The sequence below is a fragment of the Diabrotica virgifera genome, chromosome 7 (genome assembly GCF_917563875.1).
Source record: "Diabrotica virgifera virgifera chromosome 7, PGI_DIABVI_V3a".
Classification (NCBI taxonomy): domain Eukaryota; kingdom Metazoa; phylum Arthropoda; class Insecta; order Coleoptera; family Chrysomelidae; genus Diabrotica; species Diabrotica virgifera.
The window spans coordinates 15227136-15248308 of record NC_065449.1 but is presented as its reverse complement, the minus strand read 5'-3'; the positions used below and the strand labels follow the sequence as shown (position 1 = coordinate 15248308).

The window sequence follows — 21173 nt, the reverse complement described above, 5'->3', positions numbered from 1 at the left end:
TTATTAAGAAAAATCTTTTTTTTGAACATTATTGACAAAAGTGATATTTATGCACATGTACGTTTGAAAGTGCATATTTTTCAAGTCTGATCATCATTGACAGTATTGAAATGATCAATTGTATTGATCGTATTCGGGATCCCCAATTTCCTGCTAAGTTTCACTTACTTTTACTACTTTATAAAAGTAAGAATTTATAAAAAGAAGAACTTTATAAAAATAAGATAAAATGTATAAAGAAAAACTCCAAATGCAATTAAATAAATTTTATTTGGTTTTTAATTATCCATATAAATAGTTAGATGAGAAAATATCTATGAAATTTAAGTTTTTCTCCAACTCATTTACAATTACACAAAAACTGTAATAACCATCAACATTTTAGCTAATTATTGTACAAGAATTCGTTAGACAATTTTCGTTTACACAATTTAGAACTTGGTTTTGGAATGTTACTATCAAACACATAGAAAAATATTTCTTACTACTAACAATTCGAAACTAACTCAAATCACTAACATTTCAAACAAACTACTTTTACAAGAAGAAGAATTAAACCAAGAAATATTCTTTCTGAGCACTTATGTAAGAGGGCAGTCGCTTTTTAGTGATGTGATAGGTACTCGATTATTGTCTGGAAGTACCCCTAAAGCTTCTTTCTTCACTAAAAATATATACTTTAACCCTCCGAAGACACATAATATTCCCAATAATATAGAGTATAACAATAATAAGCGAAGTATTAATTTCTTATAATAAATATATATTTGCTTTTTGATCCTCAAGAAAAAAAGGAATTATTATTTATATAATTACTTATTAATATTTTACATAAGTTTAACATCAATTAAAAAAAGAAAACTTAAGTAGACACTTTCACCTATAAATCTTAAGTGATACTGCAACAGCTGTTGTAGATCAAGCTAGTCTTAATTTTTTTATAGCTGCTTTATCTTACAAACAGCCAAAGCTAGATTGTTTAAAACATGAAATAATGTTACAAGAAAATTTATCAAATAAAAAGATTTTATCAACAATTCTTATCAACTTTTGCAATATCACTAAAGAAATATTAAATAGTTACTTATATTCAACAATTTAATGTAATTTTTACTGATATTCAATAATGTTGTGTAATTTTTAACAGCAATTATGAAACCACAACCTTAAATTGGTTAACAAGAAAGGAAATATAAAGAAGATAATGTTGATTTTGGATGAAAAAATAAAAAATAATTGATTCCTTTCAGTTTTGAGGAATATTATAATTACTTATGTATAAATTTATCTGCAGTCTTGTCATTTATAAATCTAATTCCCTATTCTACGAGAACAATAAGTTCTCAATATCGCATTACAGTATGTATAGGTTAAAAAATGTAGATTAAAATGGTGTTATAAATCCTTATTCTTTTTTCAACGCTATTATACTGTGAAAAAATCAAATAAATATAACAATATGTATACTAACCGAGCAGTAAACTTAAACAATTCAATTAAAGCTACTATATTCACTACATATATCACAGAACAACAGATCAGTTGCTATACCTGAACATACGTAGCTCGATGGCCCGGTTAGGTAAACAAAAAATCACCTCTACAGTCTTTTCCCGTCACCTTTTGAGGGCGACCCTTCCTTTTCCTTGTCTCACGAACTGGTTTTTTCGCTCTCTGACCCACTCCTAAAAGACTTCTTCAGTTTGTCCAAGAGTCTGTTGTGGAACTTGTTAAAGGTCGGTTCTGAGTCGTTCTTCGGGGGTGATGACCCAATAACGCTCATATTTCTCACGGGGCTGGAAGGGGTGCTTTCACTCGTTTTGGAACTCGCTCTGGAGTATTGTCTGGATGACATATTGCTGGGCACGGAACTACGGGTCGGGGATGTTACGAATTCCGATCCAGGAGAAGTCGACAGACTTGGACCTTCTGATTTACACTCTGACACTTTTCTCGAACGGCACGATGTAGGGTTCGAGCATTCGGAAACTTTTCGAGAACGATTGGCTTTGTAGATATCCCAATCGTTTTTCACTACCGGCATCATAAAAGCCATTTTTGATCAAGTATTTGGTATCACTTTCAAATTTCAAAAACACCGAAACGTCACTTTCTTTATCAACTTGTTATACCAACAACAACAATTCTAGAATGAAGATTTCCTGTGCGTACGAGACTGTTTTATGTCATCGAAAACTTACTACGTGAACGCTGATTGGTAATTACTTTAAGGAGGGGATTCTGCCTGGTGATTTAAAATAAAAAACAATGTGCTACGAGGACAATTTCGAAAGTACCTATACTAAAAACAAAAATATTGACGGAAGTTTAAGCATTCTTTTCTTTGCCAAATGATGCTGTTTGTTTCAATTTTGTTGTTAAATTCCATTCTGAATATCTTATAGCACAATAACCTCGTTATACTCAAAGAGAGAATTTTCTCTTACAGAGTGATGCTTATATTTTTTGTACAAAGATATAGTCCTTGTAGACAATAAAACACTGTCCCTTGATTACGTATCGAGGCAGTGGCGGATCTACGGGGAGGGGAAAAGGGGAAATTTCCCCCCTAACAAGGTCCAAAATTAAAGAAAAAAATTGTTGAAACATAAAAATATATTAGCTGCTATTAACCATAAACCTCAGACAGACAAAAGAACTCAATAAACACGGTAGTTAGGAAAAGTAAGAGAACTTAATGCATATAAGTTATTATTTATGTCTCTTATGTAGTTTGAGTTTATCTTTTTTATGTCTTTTGGTTGGTGTTTTATTAGATGTTCCCCCCTAAGGCAAATGTCTAGATATCCGCCACTGTATCGAGGGCGCCTTAAAGCCTAAATTTGAAGTAATTCAATCTTTCATATCTCAACCAACACATGACACAAGTAGCTTGTATTTTTCCTTCTTTGATTGTTCTTAGTAATTCTTTCTATTTGCTCATACCTCGAAGTACCTACCTCATTGTTAGTAACTTTTTGTACCCATGGATACAATCATCAGCATCCGTCTGTATATATACGTCTCAAAGGCATCTATCTTTTTCTGTTTCAGACTCCATTGTCCAAATTTTATAGCCATACAGCAATACAGAAAAAACGTAAATCTGATCATTGGGATTCTGAGCTCCAGACTATTTTAGAGACTTTATTAACATAGAACGTAAAAAAATTTAAAAATTGAATTCTGGGAGTCTTGCCTATCTTAAGGGAGGTTCTTTTTGTAAAAAAAATTTTAATTAAAAAATATTTGACGAGTAGCATACATTTTTTTTTTCAAAAAATCCCTATTATGTTTATAATCAAAATTAAGATTTCGGATACATATCGTCGTTTTTTTTTAATTTCATTAAAATTATAAAATCAATTTTTTTGTTTTTTTCTTGTTTAATTACATACTTCCCCACTCCAATCAAAACATTTTATTAAGAGTTGAGCAGATTTTTATTACAAATAATAAAAATCTGGTCAATCTAGCTGAGATTAAGTACCTACACTCCAGTAAATCATTAATTGCTATGATTTCAAGCAGTTCAATTACGTCATTATTTAAAAATCAAAGTTAAAATTTATAAATTACTGCAAAAATAAGGATTTTTTTCTCAGTTATCTCGGTCAATTTTTTATGTATTTTAATTTAGAAACTCACAAATTAAAGAACTTTTTAAGACCTATAACTTTGAATTGAACCAGTTTTCTCTAAAATCTATAAAAAAACAGTTTATAGTCCAAAAATAAATTTTCAATTTTTATGATTTATAAAAAAAATCAAAGCGAAATCAGCTGTACCATTGATTGTGTCTATAATCAATGGCTGTACCTACTTCTTCAAGGACTTGTCATTAGCTATCCCTCGTATACCTTTTACAGCCTTTAAAAACCTGTATAAGATTTTTTCAGCTGTTTTTTCTTTACTAGCCTATATTATGATAGCCCTTTAATCTTTAATGGTCACCTTTCACCTTTCAATAAATTAACATAGCATGAATTGCCTACACGCCTACAAGATAGTCCATAAGTGCCATCTTTGATAATATTGAAATGATCAATTGTATTGCTTATAAGTTATCCTACAAAGTAAGTTTTACTTACTTTGTAGGATAAAATGTGTAAATAAAAAACTCCAGATGCAATTAAATAAATTTTATTTTGGTTTTTAATTATCTATAAATAGTTAGATGAGACAATATCTATGAAATTTAAGTTTTTCTCCAACTCATTTACAATTACACAAAAACTGTAATAACCATCAACATTTTAGCTAATTATTGTACAAGAATTCGTTAGACAATTTTCGTTTACACAATTTAGAACTTGGTTTTGGAATGTTACTATCAAACACATAGAAAAAATATTTCTTACTACTACAAATTCGAAACTAAATCAAATCACTAACATTTCGAACAAACTACTTTTACAAGAAGAAGAATCAAACCAAGAAATATTCTTTCTGAGCACTTATGTAAGAGGGCAGTGGTTTTTTAGTGATAGGTACTCGATTATTGTCTGGAAGTACCCCAAAGCTTCTTTCTTCACTAAAAATATATACTTTATCCCTCTGAAGACACATATATTCCCAATTATAGCTATATAGAGTATAACAATAATAAGCGCAGTATTCATTTCTTATAATAAATATATATATTTGCTTTTTGATCCTCAAGAAAAAAGGAATTATTATTTATGTGATTATTAATGTTATACATAACTTCAACATCAATTAAAAAACGAAACCTTAAGTAGAAACTTTCACCTATAAATCTGTAGTGATACTGCAACAGCTGTTGTACTCAAACCAGTCTTAATTTTTTTATAGCAGCTTTATCTTACAAACAGTCAAAGTTAGTTTGTTTAAAACAAGAAATAATGTTACTAAAAGATTTATCAAATAAAAAGAACCAGATGTTATCAACAATTCCAATCAACTTTTGCAATAATATCACTAAAGAAATTTAGATACCTAATTAGACAGTTACTGATATTCAACAATTTTATGTAATTTTTAGGGGTAATCAATAATTTAATGTAATTTTTACTGATATTCAATGATGTTATGTAATTTTTAACAGCAATTATGAAACCACAAGCTTAATTGGTTAACAAGAAAGAAAATATAAAGAAAATAATGTTGATTTTGGATGAAAAAATAAAAAATAATTGATTCCTTTCAGTTTTGAGGAATATTATAATTACTTATGTATAAATTTATCTGCAGTCTTGTCATTTATAAATCTAATTCCCTATTCTACGAGAACAATAAGTTCTCAATATCGCATTACAGTATAGGTTAAAAAATACAGATTATTATATGGTGTTATAAATCCTTATGCTTTTTTCAACGCTATTATACTGTGAAAAAATCAAATAAATATAACAATATGTATACTAACCGAGCAGCAAACTTAAACAATTCAATTAAAGCTACTATATTCACTACATATCACAGGACAACAGATCAGTTGCTATACCTGAACATACGTAGCTCCATGGCCCGGTTAGGTAAACAAAAATCACCTCTACAGTCTTTTCCCGTCACCTTTTGAGGGCGACCCTTCCTTTTCCTTGTCTCATGAACTGGTTTTTTCGCTCTCTGTCCCACTCCTAAAAGACTTCTTCAGTTTGTCCAGAAGTCTGTTGTGGAACTTGTTCAAGGTCGGCTCTGATGAGTCGTTCTTCGGGGGCGATGACCCTACACTCAAATGCCTCACTGGGCTGGAAGGGCTGCTTTCACTCGTTTTGGAACTTGCTCTGGAGTACTGTCTGGATGACATATTGCTGGGCACGGAACTACGGGTCGGGGATGTAACGAATTCCGATCCAGGAGAAGTCGACAGACCTGGTCCTTCTGATTTACACTCAGACACTTTCCTCGAACGGCACGATGTAGGGTTAGCACACTCGGAAACTTTTCGAGAACGATTGGCTTTGTAGATATCCCAATCGTTTTTCACTACCGGCATCATAAAAGCCATTTTTGATCAAGTATTTGTTATCACTTTCAAATTTCAACACACCGAAACGTCACTTTCTTTATGAACTTGTTATACCAACAACAACAATTCTAGAATGAAAATTTCCTGTGCGTACGAGACTGTTTTATGTCATCGAAAACTTACTACGTCAACGCTGATTGGTAATTACTTTAAGGAGGGGAAAGAAACTCTGCCTGGTGATTTTTAACAAAAAACAATGTGCTACGAGGACAATTTCGAAAGTACCTACACTAAAAACAAAAATATTGACGGAAGTTTAAGCATTCTGTTCGCGGATACAATCATCAGCATCCGTCTGTATATATACCTCTCAAAGGCATCTATCTATCTTTTTCTGTTTCAGACTCCATTGTCCAATTTTTATAGCCATGCAGCAATACAGAAAAAACGTAAATCTGATCATTCGGATTCTGTGCTCCAGACTATTTTAGAGACTTTATTAACATAGAACGTAAAAAAATCTAAAAAATTGAATTCTGGGAGTGAGGGTGTCTTGCCTAACGTAACGGGAGTACTTTTTGTAAAAAAATTTTAATAAAAAAAAATATTTGACGAGTAGCATACATTTTTTTCAAAAAATCGCCATTATGTTTATAATCAAAATTAAGAGTTCTGATACATATAGTTTTTTTTAATTTCATTAAAATTATAAAATCAAATTTTTTGTTTTTTCTTGTTTAATTACATACTTTCCCACTCCAATAAAAATTTTTTATTAAGAGTTGAGCAAATAAAAATCTGGTCAATGTAGCTGAGATTAAGTACACTTCAGTAAATCATTAATTGCTATGATTTCAAGTAGTTCAATTACATGGCATTATTTAAAAATCAAAGTTATAATATATAATTTATAAATTACTGCAAAAATAAGTTTTTTTCTCAATTATCTCAGTCAATTTTTTATGTATTTTAATTTAGAAACTCACAAATTAAAGAACTTTTTAAGACCTATGTATAACTTTTAATTGAACCATTTTTCTCTAAAATCTATAAGAAATAGTTTATAGTCCAAAAATTATTTTTTAAATTTTTATGATTTTTATTAAAAAAAATCAAAGCGAAATCAGCTGTACCTACGTCTTCAAGGACTTGTCATTAGCTATCCCTCGTATACCTTTTAGAGCCTTTAAAAACCTGTATAAGATCCATAAGGAAAAATTTCCCCTAACTGGCTGTATACCATTAATTACAAAAATTGAAGAAATACTTCTGTGTTAAAGGTATATTTATTAAAACCCCAATAAAGGGCTACTTTAAAAGACAGAACGTTTTCGCTATAAAGACAGCATCATCAGTGTTCTAAGCAAGCTCTACATGCTAAAACACCAAAAATACATAGGTTAAAACCCTTAAAACGCCGACCAAAGGGTTTAAACCTATGTATTTTTGGTGGCTTAGCATGTAGAGCTTGCTTAGAACACTGATGATACTCTCTTTAGAGCGAAAACGTTCCGTCTTTTAATGTAGCCCTTTATTGGGGTTTTAATAAATATTCCTTTTACACAGAAGTCTTTCTTCAATTTCTGTATAAGATGTTTTCAGCAGTTTTTTTCTTTTTCTTTACTAAGCCTATATTATGATAGCCCTTTAATGGTCACCTTTCAATATATGACATAGCCTCAATTGCCTACAAGATAGTCCATAAGTGTCATCATTGATAATATTGAAAGGATCAAGTTTATTGATCCTATTCATGATCCCCATTCACCTGCTAAGTTTTATTTACTTTGTAGGATAAAATGTATAAATAAAAAACTCCAGATGCAATTAAATAAATTTTATTTAGATTTTAATTATCTATAAATAGTTAGATGAGACAATATCTATGAAATTTAAGTTTTTCTCCAACTCATTTACAATTACACAAAAACTGTAATAACCATCAACATTTTAGCTAATTATTGTACAAGAATTCGTTAGACAATTTTCGTTTACACAATTTAGAACTTGGTTTTGGAATGTTACTATCAAACACATAGAAAAAATATTTTTTACTACTACAAATTCGAAACTAAATCAAATCACTAACCTTTCGAACAAACTACTTTTACAAGAAGAAGAATTAAACCAAGAAATATTCTTTCTGAGCACTTATGTAAGAGGGCAGTGGTTTTTTAGTGATAGGTACTCGATTATTGTCTGGAAGTACCCCAAAGCTTCTTTCTTCACTAAAAATATATACGTTGTCCCTCTGAAGACACATATATTCCCAATTATAGCTATATAGAGTATAACAATAATAAAAGCGAAGTATTCATTTCTTATAATAAATATATATTTGCTTTTTGATCCTCAAGAAAAAAGGAATTATTATTTATGTAGTTATTAATATTATAGGTACATAACTTTAACATTAATTAAAAAAAGAAAAACTTAAGTAGAAACTTTCACCTATAATCTGTAGTGATTCTGCAACGGCTGTTGTATATCAAACCAGTCTTAATTGTTTTATAGCAGCTTTATCTTACAAACAGTCAAAGTTAGATTGTTTAAAACATGAAATAATGTTAGATACTAAAAGATTTATCAAATAAAAAGAACCAGATGTTATCAACAATTCCGATCACCTTTTACAATATCACTAAAGAAATGTTAGATAATTAGATAGTTACTGATATTCAACAATTTTATGTAATTTTTACGGGTAATCAATAATTTATTGTAATTTTTACTGATATTCAATGATGTTATGTAATTTTTAACAGCAATTATTATGCAACCACAACATTAATTGGTGAACAAGAAAGGAAATAGGTACCTATAAAGAAAATTATGTTGAATTTGGATGAAAAAATAAAAAATAATTGATTCCTTTCAGTTTTGAGGAATATTATAATTACTTATGTATAAATTTATCTGCAGTCTTGTCATTTATAAATCTAAATCCCTATTCTACGAGAACAATAAGTTCTCAATATCGCATTACAGTATAGGTTAAAAAATACAGATTATTATATGGTGTTATAAATCCTTATGCTTTTTCAACGCTATTATACTGTGAAAAAATCAAATAAATATAACAATATGTATACTAACCGAGCAGCAAACTTAAACAATTCAATTAAAGCTACTATATTCACTACATATCACAGGACAACAGATCAGTTGCTATACCTGAACATACGTAGCTCGATGGCCCGGTTAGGTAAACAAAAAATCACCTCTACAGTCTTTTCCCGTCACCTTTTGATGGCGACCCTTCCTTTTCCTTGTCTCATGAACTGGTTTTTTCGCTCTCTGACCCACTCCTCAAAGACTTCTTCAGTTTGTCCAGAAGTCTGTTGTGGAACTTGTTCAAGGTCGGTTCTGAGTCGTTCTTCGGGGGCGATGACCCTACACTCATATGCCTCACTGGGCTGGGAAGGCTGGTTTCACTTGTTCTGGAACTTGCTCTGGAGTACTGTCTCGATGACATATTGCTGGGCACAGAACTGCGGATCGGGGATGTTACGAATTCCGATCCAGGAGAAGTCGACAGACTTGGACCTTCTGATTTACACTCTGACACTTTTCTCGAACGGCATGATGTAGGGTTCGCGCATTCGGAAACTCTTCGAGAACGATTGGCTTTGTAGATATCCCAATCGTTTTTCACCACTGGCATCATAAAAGCCATTTTTGATCAATTATTTGTTATCACTTTCAAATTTCAACACACCGAAACGTCACTTTCTTGTCAACGTGTTACATTAACAACAATAATTTCTAGAATGAAAATTTCCTGTGCGTACGAGACTGTTTTATGTCATCGAAAACTTACTACGTGAACGCTGATTGGTAGTTACTTTAAGGAGGGGAAACTGTGCCTTGTGATTTCCAATAACAAACACATGTGCGTCGTCACGTTCGCCTTTTCAAATCGAATCAATGAACGCAAACGGCTGCGCAATGTTTTCTGTGAATATTCTAGAACATTCGTACATCTAGCCCACAGTAGATGGCGATAATAGCAAAAATTAGTAATAACTACTACCCCACACCTACGACATAATGGATTGAACATTATTTCACTAAAATTTCTCTTATAATTAAAATAAAATAAAAATAAAGTTAAAAAGATTTTTCATATAAAATGTGACATATTTCCATAATATGACATAAGTCACATGTATGGAGACCTACACAGAGGAGAGGAATCGAGATAGGACGACCTTGAAATTTTTGTACACAATTTTGCCTGTTTGCTTGGTTTCTCGCTAGGGCGGCGGTGGCGTAGAAATAGATGCTACTTTTGCATTGGAGTGAATGTGAAAATTTCGAAAATAATTAATTATTCGTAGTTAATATAAGATTATTGGTTTTGGTGGTTAATATTATTTAAATATAAGTGCCAAGAAAGCTTACACTAAAAGAACTTGCTTCGTACCGGGATTTATATCGAGTTATCGTTCCGATAAAAAATTCAAAAGGGAACTTAACGAAGTTAATAAAGACTTTTTATAAAGATTTGTCTTTATGTTATTTATAACGTTCGTGGATTAAACCTATTCGTTTGTATGTTATTTCCTTCGGTGTAAATAAAATTTGTGCCTATTATTGGTTTTTATTTTAACCTGAAAATTATAGTGATAATAGTAGGACGATCTTGAAAGTTTTTCTGTCGAAACAATGCATTTTTTGAGACAAAATATTTCACAAAAATTAACATTAATTTTATAAAAGTCAGACTATCGTCTGCGTAGTTTATAGACATATATTTTTATTAACTAAATTTAAACATCTGATAGGTAAGCTTTCAGAATATAGATAAATGAAGTATTAAAAAAAAGCAGTTTAAATTTTGATAAAAAGAATACCTAATTAAAAAAAATTGATCAATAAACTTCAAATTATTTAAATAACTTTTTAAACTTTTTAAAAACAATTACGTACAGTTAAGTCAATTTTTTCAACTAACAAACTTTTTAATATCAGTTACAAAGATATTAAAAAATTAATTTGCCGTTGAAATACCATTGGTATATAAATGTGGCAGTTAGATAATGTGACAAAATATTTCCGCTTCAAAATAAGCTGTCCTACATATTAAAGTAATGACAAATTTAAATTTGATGTCACATCTCCATCTACAATGGTATATAAAGAATACACTTTTTACCACACGTCGATATGTTATAATAATTTATTTTTGGCATAAAACATATTCAGCTACAATCCACCAATAAATTAATGTCTAATTACGCTAAAAACAAAAATAAAATGAGTTAAATATTAAATAAGTCCATAAGAGCTAATGTATTTGTAGCACCTATTCGAACACTTGCGCCTCTAGCGGCGATTGCTGAAAGTTGAATTAGAGGTTGAAAAGTTAGCCCACAAACGATGCATTGCGTTTCCACTCCTTCTGTCACATGCTGCTGTTAATAACGAATTTGTTAAATTGTGGCCTTGTATAATTCGTTATTCAGGTAGGGAAATATACATGGTTGATGTACGAAATTTTAGAATATATGAAGCTTATTTATTTTATCAATATACAAAAAACTGGACAGTAATTTTAAAATATAGATTATAATAATAATAACGCAATAATGTAACTTCAACCATTGTCTTCAACGTGCTTCAACTAATCAAGAGGTAGTTCATTTGTACTTTATTATTATGACGTACACCGACAGAATGACAGCTGTCACAAATATTCAACTCATTCCATTTGTTCCTAGTCATAGTGTAATTTGTGGAAGAATTTTGATCGAGTATTTATAGCTAAAATTCTGAAGATTTAATTAATTAAACAAGCAATGGCGAAAGTAAATGAAGTGGCTAATTTGTACAAGCAGTTAAAATCAGAATGGAATACCAACAACCCAAATTTAAGTAAATGTGAAAAACTACTCTCAACTCTTAAGGTAAGATGCTGAAACAATTTATAAAGCCGGAATCAAACGACTCCTGTACTTGGCGAATAATCGTTACTTGCGTTACTTACTATGTCTTTTGGGAGGGTTACCAGTACAATTCTTTGTGAATTAATAGTAGTATTAATAACATTATTATTATTAGTGTTTGACAAATAGTACAATAATTGTACTAGTAACCCACTCACACAGCATTGACAGTATACACAAGTGACGATTATTCGCCAAGTACAGGAGTCGTTTGAGTCCGGCTTTACTAGATGCAGAGCCTATTTTAGTTCAAATCAGGCCCGAGGCACTACACAATTTATCAGGCCCTAAATATAAACGAAATGAAACGAAATGGACGAAATAAACATCAGATCGAAAAACTGAAAAATGCATGTTTCATATTTTTCAAAAATCTATCGAATGACACCAAACACGACACCTCCACCCCGGACGTGGCGTGGTAACACAAGGAAAATCCGTGCCAAAATGAAAAACTTAACATTTTTTGGTTTTAGAACCTAATCTCCACAACCTAATAGGTCCCTATCACGCTTTAGTAGCTGCAAATTTAGCATCAAAGCACTGGCGGATCCAGGGGGGTGTCACGGGGGGTAATGAGCCCCCCATAATTGTAAACCCACGTATCCTAGGGTTGGTAAGGCTAAGTGACCTTGCATCAGAGAAAGGTAATTAAATCATTCTTAAGACCCATGATCGCCCCCAAACAAAATTTCTGGATCCGCCACTGCATCCAAGACTCCCCTGCTATTTGTATAAATTTTTTGTAAAATACCATTTTATATATTTAAAATAGCCAAAACGACAGACTTTGTTGATTTAGAGAATTGTTTAAATACGACTTTACTCTTTTTAGTACCACAGTACCGAGAAAGATTTTTCACCTGAAGAGCTATTGCTAATAGGTATAGTTAAATAAATTGTAAGCAACGTTTCTACATTTGTAAATGTCAATATGATGTTATTTTCAATCAAAAAGCTCATCATACTTTGCGAATTTTTTCGCAAAGATATTAGATGTGCTGCAAATTTCTTTAAAATATGACACTTCTTCCAATAAATCATCAACATCGATATCGTTCTCATAATATTCAGTAATAGTTTTTAAGTTTACTGTTTCACTATTGTCTGTGAACAAGATATTATTAAATATATCGTTTACTGAATTATAAGCATCTTTTCGTATAAATAGTTGCGTTATTAAAGTATCACAGTTAGGTAAAAAACTATTTATTTTAAAAGTTTCATGTCCTTTTAAAAAATCGTTTCGGGAACTCTTGAATTTTCATCAAAAAATTGTTCTCCGTTCTCGGGAAAGCTCATCTTTATATGAAATGCTTATTCGCTATAATTTTTTAGCTTCATTTTCAATTTCTGAAAATATTTGTTTTGTTTTCTGTATACCAACACATTTGATTAAACTATTTTAAAGTTCACACATTACTGTAGCTTCTACTGGTTACATTTATTCTGTCCAAAAGTTTATTCCAAATCGTCGTCATAAGGATAAATTATTCATTTTCCCTAATAAATCATTTGCTTCAAATGATGCCATCCTTTTTTGGTTTGAACTTCGCTTAATTGGCCCAATGCGATTTTAAATGAATGAAATAAAAGAATTTTGAAAATATATTTTGTTATTGCAATAAAAAATTTTTTAGCAATCTTTCCGGGCCCCATTAAAATGCGGGCCCGAGGCAGGTGCCTCATAAGCCTAGTGGTAAAATAGACCCTGACTAGATGTAGGTTTATCCTAACAGAACGAAGTGGCGACTTCCAACCGCCACTTAGTCCGGTTGTTCCACAAGTCCTCTTCCATGTTTCTTTCTCTCAGGTCTTTGTCTATTCCATGGCTCAAACTTTTCTCTGCCTACCTCATTTTCTCTTTCCTTCTGGTTGCCATTTTAGTATTTCCTTTGGTATTTGTTGTTCATTCATTTTTTGTATATGTCCGAACCAGATAAGTTGTTTTGGTTTCCCATTATTTCACTACTCTAATACCTTCATTGATAATTCTTTCTTTCTAGATATTCCTGCTCCTCTTCTGTTACTAGTGTTCTTTCTTTCACTGGCCATACCTTGCAACTGTATAAAGTGATACTTTTCACTCTAGTTTAATATATCCTCTTTTTATTTTCTTTTTTGATGGATGGGTCCCATAAAATAGGTTTAACATTGTGATGGCTTTTCTACCTACCATATTTCTTTCCCTTACCACTTTGTCTAATGTGCTATCAAGCAAAATATTGATACCTAGATATTTGTAGTCGTAGCAGTGCTTTATTGTGTCTATCTATGTCACCTAATATGAGATCTTCTTGTTCTCCCCCAATGCACACGTATTCAGTTTCCTTTTCCTCACTTCTACACCCCATGTATAATACTCCTCAATTAATTGTCGGTCTATAATATACTTAGTTTAATTCGTCATAATCTTGACGATGATTTGGTCATGACTAATGATATGGTCTTCAATTTTGGCTGACCATGCAGTAGACCCACTAGTTCCATCTTATCTGTTGGTACGTTTCTACCCTTTATACAGTTGTAAATAATGCAGCCTCCCTATGTTATTTTTTTTGTTTTAACGTCTGACACCTCATTTTCAAATCATTCAAAGAGTATTTCTCTCTTCCATATGTACTTCCTCAACATTTTAAAAATGGCAAGACCTGTAACCTTAACATAAAAAATTGATTTCCATTTACCTCACATTGTTTCCATTTACCTCTAACAGGTGTTTTCATTTACCCCATGCTCAATATTTAAGGGGGTAATTGTGAACACTTACTGTACTTACTTCTTGTAGTAAATAACATTCAAATTAACATTTTAGGCCATATAAATATTCTTGTAGCTGTAAATTATATAATCACTATAAATACTCAATACAGAGAGATAAAATTTGTAAAATATTGGCACTGTTCTAAATCGATTTACTTATGCATTTAAAAACAATGGAACTTGGAAACAAATGAATAACATACCACACAATAAGCAAAGATGGAATTGTAATTCTGTGTATGTGATGTTGTTGCAATATTTCATTTCTAGCGGTAAAGAGTACTGTTTCCAATTACCCTTACTGACCCTACTACCATAGTGTTGGTGAGTGATATTCCCCATTGTTCTACATTTTTGTTTCCATCTTTTTAAAACACTTTCGAGGTATATTTTAAATAAAGTGGGAGACAAGCAACATCCTTGCTTCAACCTCTTTGATGTTGAATATCCTTTTGTTATTTGTGTCCTTGTTTTTATTTCTGTTAAGGGTTGATCATATATTACTTCATATTCGTGCTTTCCATTGATTGCCACACTCGCTTCTTCAGTGGAATGCAATCATAGGCTCTCCGTAGGTCAATGAACAACATATGAATTTCTTGATTATGTGCCATATGTTTTTCTATTATCTAGGTTAAGGAAAAAATGTGCTTAATAATGGATTGACTTGAAAATGTGGTCAATAGTGGATCAACAATTTATTTTAATTTAATAAATATTTAATTTTAAAATTAACTAGTTTTGATCGGAAATAAGCCACAATTTTACTAAAAAAATTATTTTAAATAATTTTAATAATCGACATTACTATTTTAGTATACCCTGTATATCAAATTATGTACTTAGAGTATACCTTTGTTTCTAGCTTGAGCTCACCAATCTAATGTTTCTGCCGATTACCACATCTACTGCGTCCAAACAAGAACTACTTCTAGCCAGAGATGTTCTAGAGATAGGAGTCCAATGGAGTATAGCAGCCAATGATATTACATCTTTTGAAAGATACATGGCACAATTAAAATGTTATTACTTCGATTATAACAACCAACTACCAGAATCACCATTTAAGTACCAACTGCTTGGATTAAACTTGTTATTCCTGCTGTCACAAAACCGAGTAGCAGAATTTCACACTGAATTGGAACTTTTACCTGCCGATCATATTCAGAATGATGTGTACATCAGACATCCCTTGTCTATTGAACAATATTTAATGGAAGGGAGTTATAATAAAGTAAGTATTAAAAAAATGGAAATACTCTTCTTTATGTGCCATATCAGAGTCATTTGATATCCGAGTCCATTCACGAATATTTTTGAACCAAGAAAGTTTTCTTCCTACTCCTATGTCAGATAAGACATTTTTTTGGGTTTAACAGTCTTTAGCAATTCTCTATCTTTGTTGACCCACCTTAGTACTTCCTCATTAGTTTTTCTTGCTGTCCATGTATCTTCGGCATCCGTCTATGAATCCACACTTCCAATGCTTCAATTCTGTTCTTATTTACTTTTAGTGTCCAACAGACCGAATATAGCTCATAACAAAGACTCATGTATCAAAACAAGGCAATAGAAATATCAGAAAATTGGCATTTTATTATCCAAAACCAACTACATAAACTTTGTTAAATATATGCTAGATCGCGTATTAACTCCATGTTCCTTTTCAGATATTTCTGGCTAAAGGTAATGTACCTGCTAAGAGTTATAACTTCTTTATGGATATTTTGCTGGACACCATAAGAGAAGAAATTGCAGACTGTTTATCAGTAGCCTATGAAAAGATCTCAGTAAAAGACGTAGCCAGAATGCTGTACCTGCCAAACGAAGAAGCTGCTAAAACATTTGCCAAAAAGGTATGAAAGGTGTTTTGCTGATTGAGCTATTTTCTTCTTCTGCTCATATCCTTTTGCCCTCTCAATTGTGGGATCTTTGAGCTATTTTAAAACTCTTATTTGTATTTCAGGCTTTCCAGCTCAAACCGTGGAAGCTCAACAATGACTTTTTCCACTTTCTTCCTGAAGAGAAGACCCACGAACCCATACCCTCACAGGAACTGGCACAGCAGGCTATAGAGTATGCCAAGGAACTTGAAATGATTGTCTAATAGGTGTATTTAATTCTTATATTTAGGATTTTTTTATATAAAAATCAATATTTAATAAACAAACAATTTATTTGTTTTGTACTTTTTTCTTTATTTTTTGTTAAATCTATTCCTGTATCAACCATAAGTACCTGTTACAGTTGAAGGCAATTTTAGGAATTTCCAGGTTTAAGGAATAGCAATTTGAGATCACGAAATGTTTTTACTAGCCACCAATGATTGGTTATTAGAATATCTCGGCTATAGGAATACTTTTGCTTGGTTCTAAGGCTATTCCAATAAGCGGGTTTTACGGTATAAAGTTTTGTAGAAATCACTGGCATGAGAACTACAACATGTGTACAGTTAAGTCCCCGAGTCTTTACCTGTGCGTCATCATTAATTTAAAGCATACGAAATAAGTCGGAAATTTACTAAACGCAACAGTGAGTGACAGAAAGTGGGTATTATTCCGATCACGGGTTATAGTATAAAATTTGATGTTATCAAATAAATAATAGAATGTCAAATTTAAGTTTTGCTTTAAAATGTTGGTGTAATAAATAAATTCTTTTATTATCATTGATTAATAAATAAACAATTTATAAAAAAATTCGATAATATATTCTCTTTTTGTTATTTTATTCACTTTGGCGGAACATTAAACGCAAGCATTCCTTAACTGTGTCAACAATGAGGATATTTGTATGTTGTCAAAATTTATCGTAAAATAACATAAACTTATCATAAAATTTCTAACTCCAATATAAAATTAGTTGTGAAAACAACTGTTTGTATACTATAAAAAACTTCAAAATGCAGAAATTCGACAAAATAACAGTAAAAAATTCAACAAACTGACAGCCACAAAAGTAAACAACCCAAAACGTCAAAAAATTGTACTTAAAATATGTGAAAACATCCCCAATCGTCTCTCTTTGTACCTACAGTCATAAAAATGAAAGAATACCCATGAACGATCACATCAATCATTTTGTATTTGCTGTCTTTTTCTATAACAAACGTTTGCGGAAAAATGAAAGAATACCCAAAACAAACGTTTGTTATAGAAAAAGACAGCAAATACAAAATAAGATAATAAAATAATAATTCTTTCATTTTTCCGACTGTATCTCTTTTGATACTGAGTCTAGATCGTTCATAAAAATAACATGTGTTTTTACTTAATAACAGGCGGCAGCTGGTTTGTCATTAGTTTCATGCGTGGAAGAGAATGATGCTAGATAAAAAGTATGTGTTTTATCTCGCCAGGTATTAGTATCAATTACTGCGATAAAGAAGCTTGAAGAAACAATACAAAGTACAAGGGCATTTTTAGATTGTTTATTAATAAAAGTCTGGTAGAAAGATCGACTAAGCCTAAATAAAATAAGTTATGTAAAACCAGGGATAATAATAGGCAGAGACTAAGTCTATCCATTATTAACCATGAACAAAATAGAGAGTAGTGTTTCATTATTTTTTATGTAATTATGTTTATTTACAACCTACATCATTAAAAGAGTATTAAGTAAATTTGTTCCATGTTTTTGGGCATGAAGAAGAGACTTCCAATGATATATCATCTTATTCTATTTATGTTTAAGTTTTAAAATAGGTCCTAAGGCCAGATTCGATCTAGTCTCCTTGTGGCAGGGCCATTATGGAATAATTCCCTTACTAACTCATTGTCATGGTGAATGGTACGCTCGTTTTGTGATTCAGATGCTCGATGGATTTCTTCTCTGATGAAAGGTATATTTAAGTCTTCGTGAAGTGTTTGATTAGTTACATACCATGGTGCATCCACTATTAATCTTAGAACTTTAGACTGAAATCTTTGGATGATATTGAGTGATGTTGACTTTGCACAGCCCCAAAGGTGTAGTCCGTAGTACCAAATAGGTTTGAGTATTGTTTTGTACAGAAAAAATTTTGTTTTGGATGTTGAGTTTTGATCTGCGTCCAAGGAGCCAATACATTTGCCGAAATTTCAAGTCTAGTTGTCTTCTTTTGGTCTATATATGTTTTTTCCAAGTAAGACGTTGGTCAAGATGGAGGCCAAGGTATTTAGCGTCTGTTACTGTTGGTATTCGTACATTTTTCATTCTTACAGGTGGGCATGTGTTGTGACGGTTTGTAAACGTTATTTGAGATGATTTTGTTTTATTTACTTTTGTTCGCCATTTTGTGTACCACTCACTGAGTATGTCCAGATGGTGTTGCAGGTCTTGTGAGGCTTGTATGTGATCTTCATTTACAGCGAGTATTGCTACGTCATCAGCAAAGGAAGCGATCGCAGTATTATGAGACTCTGGTATACCGGCTGTGTAGAGTGGGAAAAGCAGCGGCCCGAGAACACTACCTTGCGGAACTCCGGAGTTAATAGGACAGAGGCTGGATTGTTGGTCTTTGAATTTTAATGAGAAATATCTATTTGATAAGTAGGATTTGATTAGGAGGAAATAGTTACTAGATAGTGCTAATTTTACTTCGTAAAGCAGACCTCTGTGCCAAACTTTGTCAAACGCTTGTGAGATATCTAGGAATACAGCGTTGCAGTATTTCTTTTCTTCGAGAGTTTTTGATATTTTATTTACTATTCGATGGACTTGTTGTGTAGTAGAGTGGTTTTCCCGAAAACCAAACTGATGTTCTGGTAGTAATGTTAGGAATTCATGATCTGCGTATATTCTTTGTAGCAGCAATCTTTCAAAAACTTTAAAGTATGATAAACTTAGCATGCGATTAAATATTACTGTTAGCATAATAATGGCCTTACGAGGAAGTTGTTTTAGTACTTGTGCCGAGATTAAGTCATAATCTGGAGCCTTTCGTGAGTTGAGTTTGGTTATTTCTTTCTTGACTTCTATAGGAGTAAAACTTTTGATTGGAAGGGACATTTGACATGCTGCGCTAATTAGTTCTTTCACTTCTTCATCAGGGTCTGGTGGCTCGGTTTGAAATACACTCGTAAGATGTTCAGCAAAGACGTCCGCTTTTTCTTTGTTGGAACGAGCCCATTCACCATTTGGTTTATGGAGGGGAGGAATAGTTGTGTATGGTTTTTTGAGTTTCTTAGTCGCCTTCCATAGTGTCTGATTATTTGGTGTAAGGTTTGTAATGTACCTAATGTTCGAAGGTTTCGTTGTTTGCAGCTTTGATGGCTACTCCAAGTTGTCTACGTAGTCTATTGTATATATGTTGATCTAGATCTTTGCCAGTTTCTTCTCGCACGACGTTTTTCAGCAATGAGTTACCGAATGTGTAGGGGAACATTTGTTGTATGTGTCGGTCTGCGTTCATTTCGTGGTGTAGATTGCCATGCCGCTTCTTGCACAAGGGTGGTGAAATATTGAGCTGCTGTATCTATCTCGTGTGGAGATTTGATTCGCAAATTAAGATTAATGTTTTATTCTAGGTAGTATTGAAAATCTGCCCAGTTGGTGTTTTTTGACGCTAGTCGAGGAGGGGGTGTGTTGTTTATAACTGTGGTACTCTTGTTCATGATAACTGGTGTTTCATGTGGTCATATATTCGCGGTGTGCAAGTACTTGGAGGGGATACGAGAAAAGATCGTGCGAGAATAGCGGAGAAATCTTGCATCATTTTTTAATTGACCATATTGTCAATTGGAATTGTCAAATTGGCGTATATTTCATACCTACTGTCATTGAAGAAGAAAAATAATATGTTGCTCCACAATATTGATATGATATGCAATAATTATATAAAAGTAAATTTAATCAATTGTATTTTGCTTGCAGTACTGCATTTTAATCACTAATTTTATTTACAATATACAATTGTTTACCTTTTAATAACATAACCTCGATCTTAATTTTTTTGGACTATGGCCTTGAAAATTATCCACAACCAGAGCTAATATAATTGGCCAATACCTATAATTAAAAGTGCGAAAAATGTTGCTGAGCTATGAAACCGCAGGTGTCTCTTTTCCGAACTTGCACGGTCCCAATAGCTGATGACATATGTAAATATTTGCCAATGACATCACTATTATGTGATTTTTGATTATGGTATGTTAAACAGTAAATGGTTAAGTTCAATTAGTTACCACTATAAACAGCCCGGATTAACCGATAATAGTATAAAAGGCCCGGTTTCAGGTAAAATTTATTTTAGGCTTTATTATGGGAGTACCGTCTAGTCAGTGTTAATTGCAAAAGATCAACTCTGTCTACCTCGGTGGCTTATCGCTCCGGGTGGGTCTTAACAATGGGCCAGGTCAGATAAATTTAATAATATTTACGACCGCACTAATTGAATTCAAACCATTTACTGTTGAAGAAACCATACCTGCTAATGTATTCTTGGAAACTGTCTCCGATCCAGTGTTACCTCCTATTAAATCTGCTCAACCGCTGCAGCAATCCAGTTTTGACTTAAATACCCGATGGAGAGAAGATTGGGAAAGTAAGAC

At 32.1% G+C, this 21173-nt stretch overlaps 4 protein-coding genes across 8 annotated transcripts; 1 reads left to right on the top strand and 3 right to left on the bottom strand.

Moving 5' to 3' along the window:
- Nucleotides 1-251: 251 nt before the first annotated feature.
- On the bottom strand, nt 252-2168 carry LOC126887950 (uncharacterized). The gene has a single exon (XM_050655900.1). The coding sequence runs from the start codon at nt 2054-2056 to the stop codon at nt 1652-1654; it is 405 nt and encodes a 134-aa protein (XP_050511857.1). The 5' UTR covers nt 2057-2168; the 3' UTR covers nt 252-1651.
- LOC126887951 (uncharacterized) lies at nt 252-6339 on the bottom strand. Of its 2 annotated transcripts, none has more exons than XR_007699310.1 (2): nt 5499-6339; nt 252-1582 (listed from the first exon to the last, which is right to left on the bottom strand). XR_007699310.1 is itself a non-coding variant. In XM_050655901.1 (2 exons), the coding sequence occupies exon 1, from the start codon at nt 5969-5971 to the stop codon at nt 5567-5569; it is 405 nt and encodes a 134-aa protein (XP_050511858.1). In that variant the 5' UTR covers nt 5972-6336; the 3' UTR covers nt 252-1620; nt 5536-5566. The 2 variants fall into 2 exon arrangements, 1 of the variants encoding a protein (XP_050511858.1); XM_050655901.1 differs by having other exon boundaries at nt 252-1620; nt 5536-6336.
- LOC126887952 (uncharacterized) lies at nt 252-9723 on the bottom strand. 4 transcript variants are annotated; one of them, XM_050655905.1, is made up of 3 exons: nt 9138-9723; nt 4238-5498; nt 252-361 (listed from the first exon to the last, which is right to left on the bottom strand). In XM_050655905.1, exon 1 carries the CDS (start codon nt 9606-9608, stop codon nt 9207-9209), a length of 402 nt encoding a protein of 133 aa, XP_050511862.1. In that variant the 5' UTR covers nt 9609-9723; the 3' UTR covers nt 252-361; nt 4238-5498; nt 9138-9206. The 4 variants fall into 4 exon arrangements, with proteins under 4 accessions (XP_050511862.1, XP_050511860.1, XP_050511861.1 ...); XM_050655903.1 differs by lacking the exon at nt 4238-5498 and having other exon boundaries at nt 7864-9723; XM_050655904.1 differs by lacking the exons at nt 252-361; nt 4238-5498 and adding an exon at nt 4128-4236 and having other exon boundaries at nt 7864-9723.
- A 1856-nt stretch (nt 9724-11579) lies between these two features.
- LOC126887949 (26S proteasome non-ATPase regulatory subunit 8-like) lies at nt 11580-16831 on the top strand. The gene is made up of 4 exons (XM_050655899.1): nt 11580-11841; nt 15509-15877; nt 16314-16499; nt 16610-16831. Exons 1-4 carry the CDS (start codon nt 11734-11736, stop codon nt 16748-16750), a joined length of 804 nt encoding a protein of 267 aa, XP_050511856.1. The 5' UTR covers nt 11580-11733; the 3' UTR covers nt 16751-16831.
- The last annotated feature ends 4342 nt before the right edge of the window (nt 16832-21173 follow it).